The 24,806-nt window shown below is 46.2% G+C and overlaps 3 protein-coding genes across 7 annotated transcripts; all 3 read right to left on the bottom strand.

The window, feature by feature from the left end:
• Positions 1-773: 773 nt before the first annotated feature.
• On the bottom strand, positions 774-5,510 carry ddx31 (DEAD (Asp-Glu-Ala-Asp) box polypeptide 31). Of its 2 annotated transcripts, none has more exons than XM_068310655.1 (20): positions 5,459-5,510; positions 5,020-5,078; positions 4,728-4,936; positions 4,546-4,621; positions 4,416-4,459; positions 4,236-4,306; positions 3,999-4,108; positions 3,677-3,718; positions 3,524-3,588; positions 3,278-3,397; positions 2,968-3,074; positions 2,666-2,892; positions 2,406-2,558; positions 2,259-2,318; positions 2,131-2,181; positions 1,904-2,043; positions 1,717-1,801; positions 1,490-1,583; positions 1,187-1,415; positions 774-1,117 (listed from the first exon to the last, which is right to left on the bottom strand). In XM_068310655.1, exons 2-20 carry the CDS (start codon positions 5,068-5,070, stop codon positions 979-981), a joined length of 2,073 nt encoding a protein of 690 aa, XP_068166756.1. In that variant the 5' UTR covers positions 5,071-5,078; positions 5,459-5,510; the 3' UTR covers positions 774-978. The 2 variants fall into 2 exon arrangements, with proteins under 2 accessions (XP_068166756.1, XP_068166757.1); XM_068310656.1 differs by having other exon boundaries at positions 5,020-5,143; positions 5,459-5,504.
• A 1,873-nt stretch (positions 5,511-7,383) lies between these two features.
• ak8 (adenylate kinase 8) lies at positions 7,384-15,024 on the bottom strand. The gene is made up of 14 exons (XM_068311672.1): positions 14,941-15,024; positions 14,725-14,803; positions 14,336-14,385; positions 13,884-13,994; positions 13,583-13,651; positions 10,015-10,096; positions 9,859-9,930; positions 9,402-9,602; positions 9,102-9,224; positions 8,939-9,028; positions 8,685-8,826; positions 8,166-8,246; positions 7,727-7,856; positions 7,384-7,514 (listed from the first exon to the last, which is right to left on the bottom strand). Exons 1-14 carry the CDS (start codon positions 15,022-15,024, stop codon positions 7,425-7,427), a joined length of 1,404 nt encoding a protein of 467 aa, XP_068167773.1. The 3' UTR covers positions 7,384-7,424.
• A 721-nt stretch (positions 15,025-15,745) lies between these two features.
• tsc1a (TSC complex subunit 1a) lies at positions 15,746-24,693 on the bottom strand. Of its 4 annotated transcripts, XM_068311459.1 has the most exons (23): positions 24,639-24,679; positions 24,114-24,184; positions 23,896-24,013; positions 23,081-23,184; positions 22,855-23,007; positions 22,583-22,727; positions 22,307-22,461; positions 21,898-21,971; positions 21,594-21,799; positions 21,448-21,512; positions 21,176-21,287; positions 21,018-21,100; positions 20,844-20,928; positions 20,523-20,749; positions 19,810-19,955; positions 19,611-19,681; positions 18,858-19,024; positions 18,594-18,776; positions 18,285-18,395; positions 17,904-18,026; positions 17,527-17,714; positions 17,294-17,422; positions 15,746-17,213 (listed from the first exon to the last, which is right to left on the bottom strand). In XM_068311459.1, exons 3-23 carry the CDS (start codon positions 24,002-24,004, stop codon positions 16,691-16,693), a joined length of 3,159 nt encoding a protein of 1,052 aa, XP_068167560.1. In that variant the 5' UTR covers positions 24,005-24,013; positions 24,114-24,184; positions 24,639-24,679; the 3' UTR covers positions 15,746-16,690. The 4 variants fall into 4 exon arrangements, with proteins under 4 accessions (XP_068167560.1, XP_068167559.1, XP_068167561.1 ...); XM_068311458.1 differs by lacking the exon at positions 24,114-24,184 and having other exon boundaries at positions 23,896-24,054; positions 24,639-24,693; XM_068311460.1 differs by having other exon boundaries at positions 19,638-19,681; positions 23,896-24,184; positions 24,639-24,688.
• Between the last annotated feature and the right edge of the window lie 113 nt (positions 24,694-24,806).

The raw sequence follows: 24,806 nt of genomic DNA, 5'->3' as shown, positions 1-24,806 counted from the left end.
GACTCGTTTTGTGAACGAGAACACGAGAAACGTGGATTTTGTGTTTTTAATGTCATTTTCTAAAAAGATTTTTAATAAATCTGTAAATAGTTTGTTTTTGTGTTTTCATGGCAAATGTTTCTGAAATGTTTTTGTTTTTGTCAGTTTGATTGATGATTTGATCATAGATTAACATCCTTGGAAAGGTTGCATCTTTCTGCTCCTGCTTCTGAGGAGCTTCTCACCCGGCGCCGGACAACCTGTGAGCTGTCCTGATTGGTTGAACACAGGAACCAACGCAGCATCATCATCATCATCATCCTCATTCTCTTTTCAAATTCAAATCAATTTAACGCTGAGGAAATATGAAATGTAAAAAGGATTTCCTTAGCATCCCTGTTTATAATGTCGTGACTTAGTTTGATTTTTCAAATTTAGGAGAAGTAAATACATAAAATACTGGAATCTTCTAAAATATCAGAAGACGTGTAAGTAAGGTTTAATAACAAACATGCTCAGGAGACCCGATCCTCCTCATCATTATTGATGATGAAACCAGACATGTGATTCAGTAGATATAGTTGATGAATTATTAACCTGATGGTTAAATATTGATGCTTTTAAAAGGCAGCAGCGATGCACCTGGATAGGAAACATGCTTTTATTTCGAAAAGCACATTTTACAGTTTCATTTGATGCGTGCTCATTTATTTATCGACTGCTTTTATAGAACCGGTGTTTGACTTTGCAATTCTGTCTGGAGCATCGACCAATCAGAGCGCAGAGTTCAAGGAAACTTTTGAATGATTTATAAAGAATAAAAAACAACACATAACACTGACAATTTGAGCCAATCGCAGTCCTGACGTTAGCCGGAAGCTAACTTGTGCTCCTCCCTCCACGTCAACACATCGTTTGGGCGCTTCCAGGACTTTTCCAGGACTGTGTTTGATCACAAACTGATCGACGATTCATCGACTTATCGTCTTCATCATCTCCTCATTCTTCACCCTCCTCTCCTGATTGACCTATCCCCTTCTTCTTCTTCTTCTTCTTTTTCGTCTTGGCGTCTCGTCCCTCCAACCCGCTGGAGAACTCAGAGCGAAACAGACGGAGCTCCCTCCGGCCTGGAGGAAACCTGAAGACGACATCCGAGTTAAAACCAGGACAAACCTGAAGGCAAGGGGGCAATGAGAAAAACATTTACCTTTTGTCTCGAGGCCGGCCGCTGTTCTTAACCGGACTCTTCTGGTTCTGGTTCCTCTTTTTCTTGAGGTTCTTGGGCCCCGGGGGACCCGTGATGGCGCTCAGGCCCACCGGAGCGTCTCTGAGGCCAAAGCTCTTGGCGGTGTGGCCCAGGTGGAGGAAGCGGATATGGAAGATGTGCTTGAGGTGGGCGGGGTAGGTGGTGTAGGCCCGCAGGAAGGACTGCAGAGCTGATGACAGAGACATGCGTCAACCAACAGAGGGAAACGACAACCCCAGACGCAAACATGATGACATCACAAACCTCTCTTAGCGGTTTGGACCGACTGGACGTCTGAATGGACGAAGTTCTCAAAGTCTGTTTGGAGAACCGTCGCTCGCTCTCTGGTCTCCTGGTCCTGACAGACACACCCAAATGTATTCCCACTTTTATTAAAACATTAATTCTGGCCACTGAGCACGTGATCATGGAAATGGTGATGAAGACCAACAACCACACATCTGTGGAACCTCAGGATGGAAGCGTCTCACCTTGCTGTGGTATTTGCCCCGCCCCTTGTAGGTGTCGTCCATCATCAGACTGGACAGGATGTCAAGCAGCTTCATTTCTGATAGGCTGAAACATGAGAAGTCCCACCCCCACAGTTAAAACCAAAGAACTGAGCTAACGGATACCGTCAGAAGGTGACTGGTTTTCATTGGTTGCCGCTCGACAGACCTGATGTTGTGATTGGCCAACTCGTCGATGAAGGCGGTCTCCGTTGGAGTGAGGAAGATGAGACTGTTTCCCCTTCCTCCAATACGAGCCGTACGACCGACGCGATGGACGTATTCGGCCGTTGCTGACGGAGGCGTGTACTAGAAAAAGAGACACGCCCACTGAGTCTGATTGGATGGAAGGTGCCATCACTTTAGATCCACATGCAGTAAATGTCTCGTGGTTACCTGAACGATCCAGGTGACCTGAGGAAGGTCCAGACCTCTAGCTGCAACGTCCTGAAACACATCTCATCGTTACAACACGGATGTAACACACGTGTAACAAACTACATGTTGTGTGTTTGCTTACTGACCGTACAGATCAGCACGCCACATGCAGACGCCGAGAACTGCTGGAAGACCTCTGAGCGCTCCTGGTGGCCAAAGAAACACACCCACACTGATGGCCACTGTAAAACTGACGAACAGACGTTTTGGATTTCATCCCACGGCGGTCATACCTCCTGCTTCATGTTGCCGTGGAGACGCAGGAAGCTGAGCTGAGGCTTTTGATTGGTCGAAGACCCAGAGAGGACGGAGGTGAAGAGAGAGTGGAGGAACTCGACCACCTCGCAGCTCGAGACGAAGACGATGAGTTTGTTGTTCTGAGCAAACTGAGACACAGTTGGGTCATGATGGTTTACAGCTACCATCTTACATTAAACATTTTATTAACTACATAAAGAACTGATCAATACTTTTCCAAATATTTCCCCTTTACCTTACATTTGTCCAGTATGAATGCGGCCAAACAGACCAGTCTGATCTTACTGGGAACCACCACCACAAACTGATTCAAAGCCTCCGGCAAAGCAAAGCTCTCCGATTGGCCCGCTGCGCTGGGGTCAGGGGTCACAGTGGAGCAGGTTGTGACGTCAGAGGAAGCAGAGCCAGACACGTGAATGGTTACAGGGTCATTGAGACAAATGTTCGCTAACCGGGTCACACCTGAAACAGAGGTCAGAGTTCAGGATGGAGATGACGACCCGTAAAGGAGGCGTCCAGAGATGTTGACGTGTTTACCGTTTGTTAGTGTAGCGGACAGCAGGACGTTCTGTCTGCTCGGCCCCGTCGAGTTCAGACTGTTCAGGATGACGGTCAGGTCTTTCTCAAAGCCCAGGTCCAACGTCCTAAAGGAACACAGCTGACATGAAGAACCTGACACGCATCGACACAGCTGATAATCCTGAGGTTGAGATGCCGATGTTTATTTACACAGAGCAAAACAACAACATTACAACAACACTCCAATGTGGTTTTAGGCTAACTGCTGCTAGCTGTGTTACAGACGTATAACACGTCATGGACATGCCACCCTCCCCTGTTCTGTTACCGGTCAGCCTCGTCCAAGATGAGCCAGCGAACAGCACTGAAGGCGATGCTCAGGGTATTTTTGATGTGATCCACCAAACGTCCCGGCGTGGAGATCAGGATGTTGATTCCTTTACGTAGTCTGAAGACAAGACGATAGTCGGTCTGTCAATTTGTACAGGAGGAAGATAGAAGAGGAAGAGAACACAGAGGAGAGGACGACAGAAGAACAGCAGGAGACAGACTTAGAGAGTTGGAGTTAGAGTACCTGGCCTTCTCTGATTTCCTTTTCTCTCCGCCCATCAGGACACCCGGGACGATGGAGTTAAACGGCTGGAGACGGAAAGACATTGAGCCACTGGGTTGATAATCTGGTGCAGGTAATGACCAGTATGACCAGTCTGATGTTCCACTGGTTTACCTTCAGAAGCTTCTGGAAAGTCTGGAATGTCTGCTGGGCCAGCTGATGGACAAACAGACAGATCATTTTAGATCACGTTTAATTCCCCTTTAAAACAATATTTAAACATTTTTAGAGACACTGGATCTCATGTTTGTGTGTTCATTACAGAGGAAAGAACGTTAGCTTAGCTTAGCATAACAGCAGGCAAGAGTGGGACATTGAACACACACTATGAACAATTATGTCGAAGCTGAACAGCTGTAATGAACACAGTGATGATGATGATGATGATGATGATGATGATGATGATGATGATGATGATAACAGCAGACATCCATACCTCTCTGGTGGGGACGATCACAACCGCCAGAGGCCCGTCGGACCGGGTGACCTTCGGCTGAAGCGCCTGGAGGCTGTGGATGACGGGGATGGCATAGGAAAGCGTCTTACCTGCAGAGACACAGACATCTATCATCGTTCACTGGTAATTAGCCAGTAACATCTGAATTATGGGATGCATAATTTAATGAAGACCATCAGATGTCATTAAAGGTAAAAAAAGAATCTGAATTCTCACCCGATCCCGTCTGAGATCGAACAACAGCGTCTCGCCCTGACAGGAGAACCGGGATCGTCTGCTTCTGAACACTGAAAGCACATGAGGTCGCATCATCACATGACCCTGACTCCTCCCCTCACGTGTCGGGGGTCAAACCCTAAATAATCCAGCTGCGGGCGTGGCTTCATGTGAGCTCACCTGGTCACCCTGGAGATGTTCAGGACTTTGTTCAGTGTCACCACCTAGTGGAGAGACACCAGCCAATGAGTGTGTGTGTGTGTGTGTGTGTGTGTGTGTGTGTATGTGTGTGTGTGTATGCGTGCATCACCAGGTGTGGGTGGAGCTCCAAGTCCGAAAACGAGTCACTGGTGAAAATCTTCTCCTTTACCTGAGAGACATCAGGTCTGATGGACGAAGAGGAGGAGAAGGATGAATGATGATGTCATCAAGTTCTGATACGAACCAATCAGAATCAGATGTGCTGAGCCAACCGGAGTAGGAGTTGCGTACCTGCTAATCTGAGGGATGTCTGGGTTGTGTTTGAAGAGGGAGGACGTCTTGATGCTGCTCCTCCCTGTTTCCTTCGCTCCATCCTTCTTCTTCTGTGGTGCTCTCCCATCACCCTCCTGCTCCTCCTGCTGTCTCCTCTTTTTGAAGGAGCTCCTCTTGTCGTCTGGCGAGGAGCTGAACCTCCTCTTCTTCTCCTGTTGCTGCTTCTTCTGGAGGTCAGACAGAGACACATACAACATGTGAAGCATCAAATGTGGATCAATACATTGATCGAGTACCGTCTGATACTCACAGGCCTCTTCCTGCTAGTCAGACAGGTCGCCTCCTCTGCCGGTGACATCATCGACACCCCTGAGTTTCAGACAGGTGAGACACAACACCTGATCAGCTGTATCGATCACATTGATCACTAATCACTGATAACAGAAGAAAAACGAGCTAAAGTTAGAAACGTGTCTCAAACAAAGAGATTTGTTTTATTATTCATGCTTTAGAAAGACTGACGAAAAGACCAACGAGTAAAGCAAGTAGTGATGACGTCAGAATTACACACAACAACATGATACACGTTATAAACACGAGTGGATTTAACTCAGATACAGCGGAGAAGCAAATTCCGACTTCCTGTTAGAAGCAGCTACTTCCGGTCGACCGACGTCACATTAACGCAAGAAGCAAAATAGAAATACGTTAAATTTTCCTTCTAAAAGCTCTAAACACCGCACACTCACCGTGAAGCTCAACAACACGCGTGGAGAACTCTTCCTGTTACGTCACCGGAGACCCGCCCTCTTCATGGACATGCGCAGTAGCTTCACGTGGTCAGCAGAGAGGCTGACTAGTCCCAGTGCTGTTTGTTTGTTTGTTTGTTTGTTTATTGTTTTCACCTGTAGAAAAAAAAATTAGTCTTTATTTTATTTCAGTCAGACTGTGGCAACAAAGATCTACCTGTGGATATATTTCTAAGATGATAAAAAGCTGTTTTTGAGATACAGGAAATGTGCTTCTGAAAGTAAATGCTCTCTAGCGCCACATAGTGGACATGATACAATGTAGTCCTACTTATTTCCTATTAATAAACACACTAAAATGACATTTATAGAATATTTATTTAAACTGAAGTTCAGAGAGCTCCAAAACTCAAAACATATTTTATTTCATTTACGAATGGCTGACGTCACGTCGAACTGTAAGTTTCCTGTAGAATTTACTCAAAATTATATTCAGGCTGTAACGTCCAAGCTCTACATTTTAAATATTTTGTTTGTCTAAAGGGCTGAAATGAAAACATGCAGAAGGATTCTATATTTTGTATGCTTTTGTGAATTTGTGTTAAGTATTTCAATAAATTACAAAACTATCCTTTAGCAGTTGGAAAAACTATATTATTTATTTAACCACAACTGCTATTCATTCTGCTTAAAACCACTTTTTTTTGTTATTTTATCGGTATTTTTCTCTTACGTTTTGTTCTTTTGGTTGACTGTAAATCTGATTCTTTATTCCACAATATTAGTGAGTTTATTTGAGCTAAGACATCCTGAGGGCCTCGGAACAGCGCCTTCTGATGATTTCTTACCTGCTGGAGTGTCTCGACCTTATACTTGGTTTCAAACTGAATTATCCGCCGATCTCCTGAAACACGTCTCAGGTAAACAACTGACTCGTCTGATTTATTCATTGAACGCTGTTTTGACAGGCGTTGTTTTTAACTACGTCTTCAAACATTAATGCTGAAGAAGGATGTTGACCAGGTCCGGTCCAGGTCTCGGAACCACATGGTCCTGTGAGGAACTCTGGGCAGGAAGTACACCTGACTCCAGATGAGAGACTCCTTCTGGTCGGTGCCTTGCTCAGAGGCTCCAGGCAGGACAAACAGAAGCTCGGTCTCTGCAGGAGACGAGGACAAACTGTCTGTCATCGCATCAGCAGCCGTCACGTCTCATTTCCTTCCTGCTTGGCTTTCTGTCCTCGACAGGAGAGCTTAAAAATAGAGCTGTCAATCAGAACCGGAGTCCTGCCCCACTGGGACTCAAACCGACGCTCAAGACGATTAATTATAGTCATTTACCAAAATCAGCACTTTGAAATGTCCGTGTGATTGAGAGAGTTTTCAATCAGGAGAGCGGTGGGACGGCGAGCCGTGAAGTAAACGGAGATATTTTAACATGAAGGTTTGAAGTAAACTGTGATAAACTGATTTTAGATCAGAGGAGGCGCCGACGGAGACGGAGGACGCTGTCAGTCACTACCAATCAGATTTGGACCGGAGACAGCCTGTCTGTCTGCCTGTCTGTTGGCCTGTCTGTGTCTCTCTGTCTATCTGTTGGTTTGTTTGCATGTCTGTCCGTCTGTCTGCCTCACATTCTGTCTGTCTGTCTGTCTGTGGTTTCTTTTAACAGGATCAGACATTAACTTCTTTCCTGAAAGTGGGCGGATCCAGATGATCATGACTTTGATGTTCTTTCTACACTGAGCTCCAGACGATGAATCAATACAGAATTTTACGGAACATTTTTATTTTTCAAATGTACATTTGAGAAAAAAGAATCAACAGAAACAAATTCTGAATTTCACAGTGTGGGATCATTACAATTTATCTATCGATCCATCTATCCATCTAAAAAAGTTCTCATGAATCCAGGTGCGTTCAGGTGTCCTCAGGTGCGTTCAGGTGTCTTCAGGTGTGTTCAGGTGTCAATCAGCTGTCAATCTGCTCTCCAGAGCCTCAAACACTGATTGAAAGTCCTGATCCCCCTCAATATGAACTGCATCTGGATAAATAGACTACAAAAACACACACACACACACACACACACACACACACACACACACACGCACACACACACACACACACACACAATTACATAAATACTTGAGGAAACTTTTGAGTGGGAAATTAACTAATATTGGTGGATGGGCAGGTGGATGGTGCTTTAGTGTGTGTGTGTGTGTGTGTGTGTGTATGTGTGTGTATGTGTGTGTGTGTGTGTGTGTACCCGCAGGCCCGCAGCGTGCCTCCTGTACACCTTCAGCTTGAGTGTCACTCTGGGGACGCTGTCTTGGGGTCGGGTCTTCAGCCTTTTCTGGACCTCAGAGTTTGGAGCTGGTCGAGTCAGAGCATGGTACCTGGAGGAGGAAGTGACATCGTAGAGAAGGTATGATGTCAGGTGTGTCACACGATTACATCCACAGTGTTGTTGTTGTTGTTATTGTTGTTGCTAATATCAATCATTAAACTGTAAACTACATTTGAATCAACGGTCAGCGTTTGATGATGTCTCGTCTGAGTCTCTATTCATCATAGTTTTCATTGTACTGGTTCTACTGCTTGTATCGGTTCTACTAGGAGTACTGGGGACTGGTTGCACTAGTTGTACGGGTTTTACTGGTTCTACTGGTTGTACTGGTTGAGCTGGTTGTACTAGAACCACTAACCTCTCCCCTGTGACCGGGTCAGTCGCTTTGAGGGTGATTCTGTCCAGACAAACATCATCTGTCACCTCCAGGAAATAAACTCTGGAGGAGAGAACAGAGGTCATTCAGAGGTCACCGGGCCATTATTACATCACCAACAATGACATCATCACTTTGACTGACAACATTCTTATTAACTTAATAGTAGCATTAGTATTAAAAGTAGTAGTAGAAGTACTGGTAATAGTAGAAGTAGTAATATCCGCAGTAGTAGTAGTAGTAATAGTAGTGGTTATAGTAATAGTGTTGTAGTATTACTGCAATTACATTAATAGTAGCGTTATAAGTATTATAAGTATTAATACTAGTATTAGTATTAGTAGTATTATAAGTATTAATACTAGTATTAGTATTAATACTAGTATTAGTATTAGTACTTGTATTAGTATTAGTAGTATTATAAGTATTAATACTAGTATTAGTATTAGTACTAGTATTAGTATTAGTACTAGTATTAGTATTAGTCCTAGCAGTATGGACCTGTTGGGCTGGTGCTGGCTCTCCTCCAGGCTCTTTCCCTGCTCCAGGTCTTTGGGGAAGCCGTGGAGGATCCAGCCTCTGCTGGCACAGTCCAGTCGGCTCAGACGCTCGTCTAGAACCTTCAGCACCAGTGAGTCTGGAACTGTTTCGTCAACAGACAATAACCCGTCACAAATACGGGTCTTTCTAAAGACGGTACATTTTCTGGACTCGTCCAAAAATAAGACAAACAGTAGTAATAATGAAGTGAGTACCGGGCTGGTCGGCGACCAGGTAGGACTGGATCTCTGCTCCCACAGCAGAACCATCCGCTGCTGCAGCCCGGAGCAGCTGGCTGCAACTCACTGAAGACCAGACCGGAGTTAGTGCGTGCATGTGTGTGTGTGTGCATGTGTGTGTCTCTTTGTGTGTGTGTACCATCCACCATCTTGTATTTGTTTGACAGCTGCCTGGCCTGATGACTCTTGCCTGACCCTGGTGGACCCAACAAGAGGACTCTGGGAGTTCTGTAGTAACGACGGGTCTTGACGAAAGTCACCACTGAAACCCAATCGTATATAATCGTTATACTTATAAAAGTTATATTTATTATGATTTATTTGTCAAATACATTGTATGATATTGTGTTAGATTCTGTAAAAGATAGACGTTATAGAAATAAGGATGGTCGGCTCAGGTGGATCGGGTTCTTCTCATCCATTGGCTGAGCGGGCTAACCTTGTTGGTAGACGTCAGTGATTGGTTGGTCACTGTTGACGACCTTCAGGACGTCCTGATAGGCTGCGGCCAGAGTTGTGACCTCACAGCGGTAGCGCCGCACTTCAGCCAATCTCTGCTCCTCTGTCAGGTCCTCCCTTTTCTCCAGACGCTCAGCGACGGCATCATCAGCAGGCCAGAGGAACGACTGATGGTAGATATCTACAGACAGGAAGTGATGTCATGAGCGCTGATATATCAGGATGTGTGAGAAATGAGGAGGACATTAGCTTCTAGATACTAGGATCTAGCTAAGCTGTTAACTACTAGCCCAAAATACGCAGAAACAATAAAATCTGTATACTCTGCATTTGTGTATTCAAAAAGTCCAAACTGACGTAAAGTTACAAAAATCCTTTTTTCCTTTTTCTCTTTTACTTTCTCTTAGGTCTGTTCATAGATGAGTGAAACAACTCACCTCCAGTCTGAGGGTCGACCATCCGGCCCCGGGCCCTCTCCACCAACACGTCATCAGGAGCCTCCAGCAACACTGAACACACACAACACAATATTTTCCTCCATGCAGTCGTAATGTATTGTGTTCATGTACTTGACAGGAGTTGTATGTTCTCACCAACATGTTTAGGACAGACTCCAGCCTGCTGGAGCATCAAACCCTGCAGATAATTCTGAGGGATTCCTTCCATCACCCAACCCTGAAACACAGCCAACGACACCACGAGTGAAGACTCCACCCCAGAAAGGAATATCAGAGCTCAGAGCAAAATTACATCAAAGTAAAAATAGGTCCAGTTTTTTTTTTCATATTTGTGCAAAGAACTCAAAGTCTGGGGCTGGACTGGACCTCCTGGTGGGCCAGATCCGGCCCGCAGGCCGCATGTTTGACCCTAAGTATTTACTCCACCTTTGCTATATCTTCTCCCTGTAGCCTCACTCTTCCATAGCATCAACTTGATCTTTCTTCCCATATTATACGTGGATATTTTTTGCTGTTTTGGCTGTAAATCATGTTTCATTGTGTTTAAAACGGTTTCAGTGTCGCTGAACTAAAAGCTGCTCATTAATAAACTCATCATATCGTCTGAGGCTGACAGCAGCTGCTGACAGCCACGTCTAAATAAAACCAGCTTGTTTAAGGCAGAGAGCTGCTTCAGTCTCATGTAGATTAGCTCAACTGTAATCCCTCAGTGCTGCCTGCCAGGCTCAATAAAGACGACTGACACACACACACACACACACACACACACACACACACACACACACACACACACACACACACACACACACACACACACACACACACACACACACACACACACACACACACACACACACACACACACACACACACTGCATATGTATTAGAATGGTCTAATTTCTTCTTCATTGTCTGTTAACAGATGATCAGACACTGATCAATGTTATATATTGATCAGCCTGCCAACAGTTCATATGTAATTATGGAAGAAATTGTTTCCATGACACCCATCAATATGTTCACATGCCAGGTTTAAAGGTTAGCTAACCTGTTGTGGATCAATGTTTTGAATTTGGTAAGCATCATTGTGAATGTTTCATTAGCATTAGTAATCCAACAACCTTACGTCTATGTTAGCTTTAATGACAGGTTTTAATCAATAATAAAGTCTCCAACAGCAGACGACCACGTTAGGTTCTACTGGAGGCTATCATCAATATTAATGTCTACCCAGAGCTACCATTGTTAGCAATGTCCAGAAGGACTAAAATTATGACACCATTGAACAATCAATTTGTTTGGAGAAGAGTGGAGATCTGCAGGAAAATGGATGAATGGATGGAAGTCTGGAGAATCTTTTGTTTCAGAGTTGAGATAATAAAATAAATGAGTTCAAATTGACACAGACAGACAGACAGGGAGTGAGAGAGAGAGAGACAGGCAAAGTATTTAATGTGAAAGGAGGCGATGGGGTCCTGATGGGAGCCGTCAATCATCCTCCACAAACACAGTCCCTTGTGTGAGTGTGATGAGTTTAGCCTGCGGCCAAAAACAGCCATTAGCAGATGAAAGTAGCTGCTGATCACACACACACGATAAACACTGATGCTAAATGCTAAACGCTGAAGCTAAATGCTCCAGGCTGAAGGAAAAAAAAAAAAAAATCAGCACCCCCTCCCTGACTGAAGAAAGAGACGCCTGACAGAACAGAAGACGTGTCAGAAAGAGGCGGCAGGCGTGATTTGTTAACTAAACTTTTAATAGTTGGCTGGAAATAAATGTTTATCAAATGGTTTGGTGGAACAGAGGACGTCATGTGATGTTTTAGGAATTTAAACACTCAACTTGACACTGACGTCTGATACCAGACCCGCAAGGATGATTCTAGAACCTCTTTGATAACTTTAAACCTCTGAACACATCCTGCCTTTAATTCCATGAACCACAGACGGTTCTTAGAGACACCGCCTCAGTTACTGATAGGATGTCCTAGACCAGTGGTTGTCAAACCCCGGGTCGTGGACCGGAACTGGTCACTGAGTCAATCTGGAACGGGTCACACAGAAAGAATCCAGAACTTCCATTATTTCTGTTTTCTCTCTGATGTGATTCTGAACGATGTTTTGTTTTAAATGAATGGATCCATCTATGAGTCACTCTTGATGCTTGTGGAGATGCTTGCCTCGGTCACATGACTACCTTCTTGAAGGGGACGCTCCGGCCGCTAACACAGAATACATTAGCGCTAAACTGAAACTCCCAAGCTGGCAGAACCAATAAGAAACCTTAGTGTGAAGTTACGAGGACGCTGCTAATAAAGTTGATGCACATTGGATTCAAGTTCATAATTACACGTAGAAAAAACAGTCGAGTGACTTATTGAATATCAATGTTATAGTTTTAATGCTGGTTGTATGGTTTTATTTTTGTTGTATTTATCTACCACATCTTAAAGGTTAATCCAGTACGTAGCCAGCAAAACCGACAAATAACAAACGTTACCACAATTTTATGAGGATGCTGCTAATAAAATGTGGGTTCACATTTATTATATTTAGAAAAGAACAGTTTCTAAGCGGGTCTAGTTCATTTTATTTAGTTGTATTCATCAGCCACACTTTAAAGGCCGGTCTGACGTTAAATCCACTAGCCTAAACAACTACAGAACTAGGACCTTTATTTACTACTAGAATATAATTAATAATCCTTCCTGGAGCACTAGAACCTCATTGCTGATCCATGAGGGATCCTAAAGGATCTCTAGAACCTCCTGAGGGAACATAAAACTCCTGTAAGTACACGAGGAGCATCTGGATCATCGTCAGTGAGCGACGGAACGCCCCGTAGAGTCGCCTGGTCCTCCTCAGAGTTCTCCGGTTGTTAAACTCATTCTGTCTGTTTGTATTCTGTGCCGTCTAGCAGCAGCAGTCGGTGTGAGGGCGTTTGATTCGAGGTCAGACCATCAATCGGACCGGTAAGTGCAGTTGTGAGCTTCGGTTTGTGTTGTTGTTGTTGTTGTCGTGTGAATGCTGCTGACAAGCGCCGTCACGTTCTTTCATTCTCTTAAACTGATCAGAGAGCAGCTCTCGTGTCCTGATGAACGCCGACAGCCAACAGGACGTGATGCTAATGAGGAGCAGCAGAGAGGACGAGCCTGACTGAGAATAATGTGACAGCAAGGAGCTCGTTTGATCAGCTGATCTCTGGGGAAACGCGCCAACACGCCGCTCGGCCTGCTGGGAATCGTGGTACGACACAGCACCGACCAGAGCGCTAATTATTATCATCACAGCGGCACATCAGAGACGAGACGACACGGAGAAAGACAGGCAGATTATCAGCCGGTCTTTCCGGCTGTTTAAAGTGGAAAATAGCACAGAGTGAGTAACACAAGTGTGACGGTTCATCAGACACTTCACTGATGCCTGTAGCTGCTGCTCACGCTCAGTGCACGAGGAAATAAAATTAAAATATAAAGTAGAAGTTCAGGCTGAAGACAGCAACAAAGGGGATTTAACAAAAGCCGAGCGGTAGAAACACAAAGATCTCTTAAACTTCACCAAAAGTCTGAAGATTTGTGAATCTTTCGACGTGAATCCTTCACGCGGTCATCAATGTGGCCACTAGGGGGCAGCGCTATGGTCAGCGGTGGGATATGATGTCATCAAGTACTCTTTTTTTTTAACGTTCACACCTGTCTCACCTGGCTGAAGCAGTCGGCGCCGTTCAGTCTCTGCTTGATCAGTTGGATCAGCAGCTCAGCAGGAACCTCCTGAACACATAATCACAGGTCACATGATCACAGTTACTTCAGGGACATGTTCTGTCCGCTGATTGGCTGACCTCCTGCAAAGAGGGGGCGGAGCCAGTTTTTAGTTAGCTGTAGTAGCCGAGATGAGCCAGCTACGTCAGCAATCCGCTAGGCTAGCTGCTAGGTTCATGTGTAATCACATGTCATCAAAGTGCTTAAGGTCAAAGGTCACGTGAGCGGATGGAGGCTGTACCTGTTGTGTGAGTGTGTACTCGCGCGCTTGTGTGCTCAGCTCTGATTGGTCATCCAATAGACTGTCAGTGGTCACATGGACGACTCCCAGCTCAGCACTCAGCTTTTTAGCCTGAAGGACGACGACACAGAAACAGACAAAAACCACAGAAGAAGAATTCATGTTCCTGTTATGGTAGCCATAACTTTAATACTCACTGCTGCAGTTCAGCGTACTCAGAGTAAAAATACTCCATTACATTTGTCTGACAGCTTTTATTATTATTATTATCAGTCAAGCATCAGCTGATGATCAGTCATAGATGAGCCGATGATCAGTTATAGATCAGCTGATGATCAGTCATAGATGAGCTGATGATCAGTTATAGATCAGCTGATGATCAGTCATAGATGAGCTGATGATCAGTCATAGATCAGCTGATGATCAGTTGTAGATCAATGGATGATACTCACCACTGAGTGTTTCCCAACAGCAGGAGGACCGAGTAACATTATCTTGGGGACTGAAAGACAGACAGATAATCAGACAGACAGACTGAAAGACATGGGGACAGACTGACCAAACCGGTGACCAATAAGAAGTTGTGAGATCATCATGGGGACTTCAGGACCCAATCAGAATTCATACATGTTAAATTGATTTTGATTAATTAAGATTTGTTTTCTTGGAATCTGCTTCTGAGACCGTGATGATGAAGCCGAGCTCTGGACGGAGCCACAGCGCCACCTCCAGGCGGCTCCGACAATCACAGCCATAAAGTCACTGAGCTTCCGGTCCCGCTGCAGGAGGTTCGGTTCGGTTCGGTTCGGTTCAGGTTCCTCACACTCAGGTGTAAACTCACCGTCTGTGGTCTGCAGCAGCCTGATCAGGTAGGAGATCGGATCTTCAGGCTTATCGGTCAGCAGACTCGTCAGCATGCGCTGAAACACACACACACACACACACACACACACACACACACACACACACACACACACACACACACACACACACACACACACAACCTCAGCGTGGTCAATTTCCGGCGGGGCGTTCACACCGGCGGATGTGGTCTCACCTGCAGCAGGTGGAAGAGGTTGTGTTTGTCCGCGTAGGCGGACATCTGGGGAGGAATCCTCAACGGGCCCACCGAGTCATCCATCGTGTGTGTGTGTGTGTGTGTGTGTGTGGGGGGGGGGGGGGCTCTTCTTCCGACAGACGAGACGTTATATTTTTACTGAGGACAGTGAATGCATCACGTTTCAAAACTACGATCCAGGTTTTTAGTTTTTGTTGAACGTGATGACAAAATAAATGTAATTATAAAAAAAAAAAAAAAACGAGTCCGGCTCCATAGACCTGCTTCATCAGAAGAGACCAAAACGACCACCAACTGTTTTTATGAACATTTGAATGGATGTTTCACTTTAAAAAATTTTTTTTTTATCAGCGTTAATGTAAATATAAACACTTTTTAAACAAAGATAGAGGAATAATAATAAAAAAAAAAGAACTGACGGAAAGGAAGTCTTACCTCCGTGCCGGTTGTCAAGAAACATTTACTTGTTGCTAGGGCAGGGAAACGTCATCAGCGCGCATCACAACGCGAGTGGGTTAAAATCACGTCAGGAGGGTTTATATGATTTACATAGAAGCAGGTATTACTTTGATCTGTGGGGCTTTGAAAATCAAATCACTGGAAGATCGAATGTGATAAAAACGTCAAAGTAAAACCTCTGGTTTTTACTATGACGCCACAAGGGGGTGACGCCCCCTTGTGGCGGAACTCAGGAATTAATTAAAAAGACGCGAGTTTCCAGGTGATTTTTTTGCGTCTGCAGACATTCTGACATTGAAAGCAGGTCAGGACACAAACATCCGATTTGAAAACTTTATTTCTTGTGTTCACAGTTTAGCATTTGTCTTTCAAGACACTTGGATCAATGAGGACAGATGTTCCTGCCTCTGTCAGCTGGAATCTGTCGCTAAATATTACTGACCTCCTGAATATATATTACATATATAAATCTGAGATCTTATAATTGGAGTTGGTGAGCTTATTTTAGGAGAGGGACAGACAGAAGCGCTTTGACAGTACAAACATAGCTGAATATCATGCTAAACTAACCTAATCTCAAAGGACGACAGAAATGAAACTCTGGGATCCTGAGGAGCCATTTTTCCAAAATTATGGAATATTCTTGTTAGTTTACATAAACAATCATTCAGTCAACAAATTTTAAGTTCATCACTGCAGTTTTAACCATCAGACACTTGTAAATTAGTCACTGAATGAATCTTAAATCAGTTGTCAATCATTCGAAATTACATCCTTAATGAAACGTGCAATTTTTAAGACGGGATGTGAATATCTGCACGTCAGTTTTAAGCTTCAGAAATAAAGGCTGATGGTCGAAAAATAATTTTGAGTTAGCTTGAATGAAAATATAAAGGACCAAAATTAGAACCCTGAGGAACCCGACGATGGGATGATCATTTTGATCCATCAATCATCCTGAGGAGGTTTTATTGCTTGGACCAGCCTTAGTGTTCTGATGCTGGTGCGTTTGGGTGAGGAGCGACATCACAAGCTGTTGGTCAACAGTAAGGCACATTCATGTGACAGCAAATTAACTTAGCTGCTGCTATCTTCTTTGTAAATATATTACCGCAAACAAAACCCTGCATTTATATTCCCTTATTTTTGGCTTTAAGTTCTGGTGTCGTGTTTCCTCCATCACTGTCTCACCAACGCCGACAGAAGGTCCAGATGTGTTGAGAGTCTGACTAGCTAGCGCCTATCTAAACATCTGGACTGTGGGGGATCATCAGTACTCTGGTCGTGTCTCGTCGTAGTCCATGATACTCAGTTCGTGTCTCCTCTGGCGGACAGCGAGGGTCAGGTCTGCATGGGGGGCTGGGGGCCCGGAGGCAGGGAGGCTGGGAGTTGGAGGTCCCGTCTGAGGGCTCCCCGCGAGGAGGGTGGCCTCCTCTGCCTCCAGACACAGAGGAGCACTCTCAGCTTGGGTTTCATCCTCTTCCTCGTCGTCCTCCTCCTTCTCTCCCGTCTCCTCCTCCGGCTGCTCCTCCTCCTGGTCCTCCTCCTCCTCCTGACTGCGATTCGTCGGCTTGAACAGCTGCCGCGCCCGCTGCTCCAGGAACGACCCGACGGCGAGGGGCGACTCGATCGGGGAGAGGGAGAGAGGTGAGGAGGAGCAAGGGTGAATTTTCAGGGGTGAGGTGGAGAGCGCTTCCACACCTCCATTTATGATCCCGACAGAAGACGAGGGGGAAGGGCGGGGCATGTGGCTGCCTGGAGGCGTGGGCAAGTTGACGTCGTCGCTGTTTGACCTGGAGGTGAGAAAGATGGCATCACGTGATCGACGTCACGATTGGTTCAGACAGCTGTGACATCATTCGGGCTGGCTTACCCGGAGCCGACGCCCTGACTGTGTGGTTCCAGGTGAACCTGGCTGTACAGCTGGAGCATCTCGGTCTGGAGGGTCTGGGTGAGTCGCCTCAGAGCGAAGCAGCGGCTTTCACAGGCCGAAAGCTCCTCCCTGCCCGAAACAGCATGACATCATGTTTACATGGCGCGACAGAAGAGGGCGGGGCTACAAACAGTCACAGTTTCTTCCCCCCCGCGGCGGTCCCAGACTCTGACCTGCTCTGGGCTTTGGTGTCCTCTAGAAGTTTCTTCTGATCCAGGATCAGCTGCTCCTTCTTTGCCAGCTGGTTCTCCAGCTCCGCTAGCCTGTGACTGGCCGCTTCCAGCTTCTGCCTCTGCTGGACGTCACTGTCCTTCAGCCGCTGGTACTCCTTACCCACACTGCATTGCAACATGGACACCTCCTGACCGACACACACACAGAATACTGAGTAGCAGCGCTTAAATGTCTGAGGATTCTTAAACACAACACGAATGTTCATCTGACTCTCCTCGTTTGACTGTAGCTTGTGACTCGTTTTCTTCTCACAGTAAGAAAAAAGTTTTTCCTCAAACAGTCAGTGTGTGTGTGTGCGTGTGTTCAGCGTCCTCACACAGCAGCGTTGTGTGTCGTCTCCCTCCAGCTGATCCATCAGACTTCTGTTGGTTTCTCTCAGCACGATGAGCTGCTGGTTGAGCAGGAAGATGTGCTGCTGCAGCTCTTCACTGCTGCTCAGCTGCAGACACATCCAACATGACATCACCAGCAGTTATGATACCATCATCAGCAGATATGACATCATCAGCAATTATGACCGTGCCAACAATTATAATATGCTAGCAGCGTTTACTGTAGCTACTGTGGTTTCATTATTATCAGGTTGGAATGGTTTTTTTTTATTTAATTTGTTCATTTTTAATGTTTCACAAGCAGAATTATTGATAATGAGCAATAAAATGAATTAATCCCAGGAGCCAATAGGAGCTCTCTTCACCTTGAGTGACAGCTGGGTCAGCTGGTGTTCAGCGTTGTACGCCGTGTTGTTGGCTTTCTGAAGTTCTGCCTCCAGATCCTTCAACCTGTCCTGACACTCCAGGAGCTCCGTCTGAAACAGCCAATCACAGCACAGGAACCGCATGAACGTCCGTCCTGCTTCTAGAGTCTATCAGTGTGTATCAGTGTGTATCTGTGTGTATTGGTGTGTATCAGTGTGTATCAGTGTGTACAGTGTGTATTGGTGTGTATCTGTGTGTACAGTGTGTATTAGTGTGTATCAGTGTGTACAGTGTGTATCTGTGTGTACCTGCAGCCTGGCGTTGTCTCTCTGCTCATCGTTCTGCTTCAGCAGCAGCTGCTGGATGTGTGTCTGCAGCTGTGTGGTGTGTGTGTGTGCGTCCTGCTGTAGTTGTGTGTATCGTCTCTGCTCTTCCTCCAGACTCTTCCTCAGACATCGGATCTCTTCATCCTGAACGCCCAGCTGACCCTTCTGCAACAACCCACACAAATGCAAACATCACAAAATGCCCAAGAGCTACAGGACAGTGTGTTGTTGTTATATATGCGTTACCATGGCGACACTGTGCTCTTCCAGCGCGGTAGCACTGATGACTCGGCGCAGCAGACGGCGGTTTCTGATGGCGTGTTGCTGACGTTTGAAACGCTCGTACTGCAGCTGACTGTGGACCAGCAACAACTGACTCCTCAGACACTGAAGCTCCTCCCCCTGGGCGGAGCCTAACACACAGACTAGCTGTCAGTTATCTGAATCGATTCGTCTGAAGGTGTTGTGTTTAAAGACCTGCAGGATTTAAATTTAAAAACTCATCTGACCACCAAGAATTAGCCTCTGCTGACAGCTGGAGAACAACGGGTGGGATTAGATGATTAATCTGGTTAATCTGCTCAATCAGTCACAAAATTCTATTCTCATGCTAATCAGGAAGCAGAGCCACATGCAGAAATGTCTGCACAAACACAGAGCTCCAAGCAGAAATGCTATTGAACTGAAGACACTGAAATATAAAGGAAACTTGAAAAAGCAAAAACGTGATGGAAATATTTAGTTGGCGAGGGGGAGGGGCTTATCCTGGGTTTAGTTGACGTAAAAGGGAATAAACACGCAGATAGTTTAATGTCGATGACCACAATGGAGCGTGATGACATCATGTTTGACATCATCTGGTAAGTTTTTGTTCGTCAAGAGATTAGTTTCAATCAAAGTCCACATCCATTTCCTTCATCACATCAATATATCAATCGATCAATACCTGTCGGTTACTGCGGTTAAGGAGGTGAGTGTGTCAGTGTTAGCGTCGGGTACCTTTGGCTTTCATGCTCTGCTGTTTACCTCCAAAATGACTTCGATCCACCGACTTACTCGCTGCTGACAACCTGCCGTACGCCAAACCAAAATCAATCAATCAATTAATCAACCAATCCATCTCTAACTGGACTGGATGGTTAAGATTCCATCACTCTGTCATGTGAATGACAAATGGTCTCCATGGTAACAGTCTCACCTCCTGCTGAGGCCTTCGTGGGCGTCGCGTCCGTGGACGATCAGCTGGTCCAGAAGCTCAAGGGGAGAGGCGGAGTTCTGCTCCTCCTCCTTGTCCTCCACCTCTCGACTCTCCTTCTGCTCACCGGCTGCTCTCTCAAGCACCTCCTGCGTCACCCGATAGAGATCAATACAGGACAAATCAAAAGATCAATGATCAACGATAAAATGAAACAAAAGAAAGACCAATGAGAATAAGATTCAGATCGACTCGTCTTCAATAAGATGAATGAAATTCTATGTTTGGCTTCTCAGAGACATGACGTTACTAGTACTACTAGTACTACTAGTATAGTACCAGTATTACCATATTTCCTGTAATTCAGTTTTAATAATACTTTCAAGATGTATAAAAAGAATCCGGCACGCTCAGTGTTTGTTGATTTGTACCACTTTGCGTTTGCATACGATCATGCACTAAGTTTATGGGACTACATCCCATAATGCATCAGAGCACATAAATAGTGTGTTTTAGTATTGTTTGATGTTGATTGTCCTCATCCTTCAATCTCTCAGTGATCATTCTGAAACCTTTACTTCTGTGGGTTTAATGATCGGGACTTGTGTTAGCTTGATGCTAGCCTCCCCAGCTAACAAACCGTCCCGTCTCTCTACCTCACCCCTCCTCCCCCTCTTCCTCCCTCCTGTAACGCAGTTGAATCTTCTCCAGGTTACCTTTGTCTTCCTTCCGATGAAGAGCGCGGCAGCTCGGGGTAGCGCAAACTCGAACAGGCCGTCGTACGGAGGGGCGGAGCCTCCCTCCTCTGTGGGGGAGAGGGGAGACGTGAAGCAGGGAGGGACGGAGCAAAGAGAAGAACCCGATGACGCCTCGTCTCGAGTGGGGGTGGAGGTGAGGAGAAGGTGCTGAGAGGAAGAGGAGAGAGGCTCCTGGGATCTGATCTCTGGAGACACAGGAAACAACAACAATAAATAACAACAACATCAGAAGGAACGGTATGAACAGTGACACTATGAATAAACTGAAATCCAACTGACCTTCCTTTTTGCTGTCGATGACATCACTCTTTCCTCGTCCATCCTTCTCTATGATTGGCTGAAAGGAGGACCTCTCCGGCGTCACCTAACAGGAAGAGACAGGGAATCCTTCAAAATAAAAGCATTTCTTTGAAGAGAGTCCAGTTGAGCATCTACCTGTTGCCCTCCTCTCACCTGCGGGTGGCTATTGGAGGTCAGACCGTCATCTTGGTTTCCTTCCGTCACCTGGACGGCGGCTGATGAGGGACTTTTCACACCTAGAAGTGAACAGAGACGCAGATTCAGCTCCATCACCTCGTCTCACGGTGTTCAATGTTGTTCCCGTGTCTCACTTGAAATGGAGGAGGTCCTGCTCGGTGGGTGGGCGGCACCTACAGCAGCGGGTTCGGGAGGGGGTGTGGTCAAACCGCAGTGAGAGGAGGGGCTCCATGTGACATCGTCCCCCTAAACACAGAAACAAACACGTGCTTTTCGTGAAACTAACGTTTCTCTACACTTCATCACGAAGGAAGGGAGGGTTGGAGACACCCCCGTTTCCTTCCACACCCCAGCAGGAATCTCCTCATCTTAACATTAGAAAGAAAGGCAGGAACAGTGGTGTTACCTGTAAGTCCGAGTTCAGGGTCAGATGTGTCAGACGTCCAGGCAGCGGAGGACAAATGGAGCTTCCTGTCAAACAACACAGAGATGGACCTTCAGGACCCTGTTAATGACAAAAGACACGTCTAACACCCTGGTCCAGTCGCTCACCTGTGCTGCTGATCGTCTCTGACGTGAGGTTCATTTGAGGGAGGGGGGACGACAGCTGGAAATGTCTGAGTGAGGAGGAGGAGGAGGGAGACTGGGGAGGGTCTCTCAGGGAGGGGTACATGTCCTCCTCACAGGAACACTCCAGAGGATCCAGAGAGACTCTGGAGCACTCGATCATGATGTCGTGGACTTCATAGCACCTCCACCTAAGACACAGGAAGTTAACAGAGTCAGCTGACACAGGTGACACCCCCCCCAGTGTGTCACATGACATCAGCGGCAGTGACGTCACCCGTGAACTCACCTGGTCGGGTCCAGTTCATAGTCCTGAGCACCTGTGACCAGCTCTGGGTGAACCCGGACGTGTTCCAGCATCGGCTGACAGACAGACAGGCAGGCAGACAGATGGATGGACAAACAGATAGACAGATGGACAGACAGACAGATGGTATTTGAATTCAGGTTCTAGCTGGTTAGCAGACACAAACTAGCTGACGTCATCTGACCTTCTGCTGGACTGGATGGATTTTTTATCATCTAAAGAGTTGCACCAATTATTAGCAGTTCTCGGTGCCCATCCCTAGTCTGTACTGGTCTTTGTGTCTGTACCAGTCTTCAGTGGTCTGTACTGGTTTGTAGTGGTCTATACTGGTCTTAACTAGTTTGTCGTGGTCTGTGCTGGTCTGTTCTGGTCTGTCGTGTTGTGTACCGACCTTGACTACCTCCTGGAAGGTGTCCAGGTTCTCCTTCATGCTGTAGTGCAGTCTCAGGTAGGAAATGAAGTTACAGGGAAACATCCCATACAGACGGTGGAACAGAGAGTACACACCTGCATGGAGGTGGACCAGGTGAGCCGCCGGCACATGACCTGCAGCAGCCAGTCAGAACAGTACTAGTGACCAACACACAGTAAAACCATACAAACATCTGATCGGTCTCTGTTGATGAATTTAAAGCGATAAGCGTTCTTAAATGGATGTTGGCGTTACCGGGGTTTCTGTAGCTCCAGGAGGCGAGTCGTCCAAACACGTCAAAGAAGTCAAAGATGTGTTGCTTCCCGGCCTGAGGGATCATGGGTAACAGCGTGATGAGGACCAGAACTCCGGTGATCAGGGCAACGACATCAGTGTCTGTCTGAAGAAACAACTCATAGTTTACTGCTTTGCGTTCAGGTCACACCCTCTCTCTCATACGTCGCTTCTAAAGATAGCCATTACTCCTGACGAGTCGGATTCTGTACTTCCAGGATTTGCACTGGTACCTTGAGGAGGCGCAGCAGCGAGGCCAGTAGCAGCGAGCGGCTGATGTGATGAACCCACGGTGGTTGTTTGGTGATCAGGTGACCCAGCAGGGTCAGAGTTGCCACTCTGGATGCAGGTCTGCTCAGAGACTCGTTAAGCTTCTCCAGCAGGGGCTGATAGACGAGTACGAGATGCATGTAAAGACACGAGGTGCACAAAACGGCGGAGTGAGTGGGTGAAGCTCACCTTGTGATGAGGTTCTCTGATGGAGGACAGGAGGAGCACCGCCTGAGAGGAAGACGTGTCCAAGAAGTAGTCGACCAGCAGGGATAGAACAGAGCCTCCTTTGTCTGTCAAGAGAAACAAACTTCACTCTGTCTGGAGGTTCTCATGGTAGGTGATGGTCAGGTCATGGTAGGCTTATGTTGGAGCAAGTAAACTTGACTTCTGGAAAGACGTTAAAGTCCCTCTGCCTCACTTTCCAGGAAGAGAAGCCACGTGTCATGACAGAGACTGACATCATCATCAGCCTCCAACCAGCTCCTACCAGGACAAGATCATCAGCTGCATCCAATCACTCAGAAAACATCAAGTCATCGACCCCACCCTGGGTAAACCACGCCATCCATCTAACCTGGAGCAGCTGGAGGCCTTCTCCATGTAAAATGATGCTTTCACAGGAAGCTAAACTCTTTATTTGCATGACGTGTGGAATAAGCGACTCAACCACCACCCAACTGACTTTCAGGTGATGGCGCTAGCCTGCCTCGGTTGGGTGGGTGAAAGCTTTACGATGGTATTTCAATGACTCCCCAACAGCAGATTACAGGCAAAACAACTTCAAGCTTTTCCTACAAGTCCATCTGACTTTATTGATTGCAGATCTAGAAAGTGACAGGCCTTCTTTGGAGGCAGACAGACTGGCCACTGAAGAAGGCCCATTGGTGGTTTAAGACTGACATCTTTACGATGTTCTAAACGTTGGTTTTCGAGTGCTTTAGGTTCATTTCTCTGCACCCCTACTCAGAGGAGACCACTAGGAGGAAGACAGGTGGACTTACCTGTACTCAACTGTTGGGTGACTGCCGCTCTGACTTGCTCTGCCTCCTGCAGCTCTGCACTGTCCAATGAGAGCAGGAGCTCACTGAGACTCACTTGCTCCTTGGACATGATGGACACCTTCAGAAGGACACCAAGGTAACGTCAAACCGAATCCTCTGCTGGATGTGAAGAAAGAAAAAAAAATCCTGACTTTGCAACTTGATTTGTGCAAACATGCCTTTAATCACTCTGAGATGCAGTGAAGTAGAAAAGCTCAAGGGAAGCAGGAGAACCTCTGGACGCCCACATCTAGAAAACATGAAATAAATGCAAATATTTAACATATGACGTCACGTTAATGTTGACTTCACTGAAGCATGAGTGCAGCACTGGGCTACTGCTGAAGCACTCAGTGCGCATGTGTCGTGTCTGTTGTTTATTCTGTCTGATGACACTCTGTAACGTGATGTGTGACGTCACGAACACACTGCGCGCTATGCCTGAAGCTAACAGTTAGCGGAGCCGTCGTTCCTGTCATTAAAAACAGTACTCCAACTGACTTCACAGCAGCAGCTAACGTGCTAACAGCCCGCTGCTAACACGCCAACAGCTGACCTGAAAGTCTACGGTATGTTAGCTGACGGCTAACAGCGTCACGTCCCGAGATATTCGGTAACGTCCGGTTCACGTAAACCGACAAACAGTTGAACGGAACTAATCAATCGATGGTGAAGGTGAAATTAAACGCTGGAAACTCGGTTACCTTCAGACCTGTTGATCTGAACAGGGCGCAGCCATATTGAGTAACAAGACGTCCCGCCCACTGTCGTAACGCGACACCCAACACCTGCCAATCAACTTCACGAGGCGTTCATGGAATGGAGAGAAAATGGGACAGCCACAAGAATGCGTGTTTGAAAATAAGAAAAAA

This window comes from Antennarius striatus, chromosome 3 (genome assembly GCF_040054535.1).
Source record: "Antennarius striatus isolate MH-2024 chromosome 3, ASM4005453v1, whole genome shotgun sequence".
NCBI classification, from domain to species: domain Eukaryota; kingdom Metazoa; phylum Chordata; class Actinopteri; order Lophiiformes; family Antennariidae; genus Antennarius; species Antennarius striatus.
The sequence above is the reverse complement of the archived record's forward strand: the minus strand, read 5'-3'. Positions and strand labels throughout refer to the sequence as shown.

Excerpts from the sequence above, each read along its gene's own strand:
- ddx31 (XM_068310655.1), bottom strand. The coding sequence starts at position 5,070 with ATGATGTCACCGGCAGAGGAGGCGACCTGTCTGACTAGCAGGAAGAGG. Across the intron at positions 4,460-4,545 it reads TGGAGCTCCACCCACACCTG|GTGGTGACACTGAACAAAGT; the intron begins GTGATGCACGCA and ends TCTCTCCACTAG. Across the intron at positions 3,075-3,277 it reads ATCTTGGACGAGGCTGACCG|GACGTTGGACCTGGGCTTTG; the intron begins GTAACAGAACAG and ends GTGTTCCTTTAG.
- tsc1a (XM_068311458.1), bottom strand. The coding sequence starts at position 24,004 with ATGTCCAAGGAGCAAGTGAGTCTCAGTGAGCTCCTGCTCTCATTGGAC. Across the intron at positions 22,462-22,582 it reads CTGGAGCTACAGAAACCCCG|GTCATGTGCCGGCGGCTCAC; the intron begins GTAACGCCAACA and ends TGGCTGCTGCAG. Across the intron at positions 21,288-21,447 it reads CCCTGAACTCGGACTTACAG|GGGGACGATGTCACATGGAG; the intron begins GTAACACCACTG and ends TTCTGTGTTTAG.
- ak8 (XM_068311672.1), bottom strand. The coding sequence starts at position 15,024 with ATGGATGACTCGGTGGGCCCGTTGAGGATTCCTCCCCAGATGTCCGCC. Across the intron at positions 14,386-14,724 it reads GCTGCTGCAGACCACAGACG|TCCCCAAGATAATGTTACTC; the intron begins GTGAGTTTACAC and ends TCTGTCTTTCAG. Across the intron at positions 7,857-8,165 it reads GACCCGGTCACAGGGGAGAG|GTACCATGCTCTGACTCGAC; the intron begins GTTAGTGGTTCT and ends TTCCTCCTCCAG.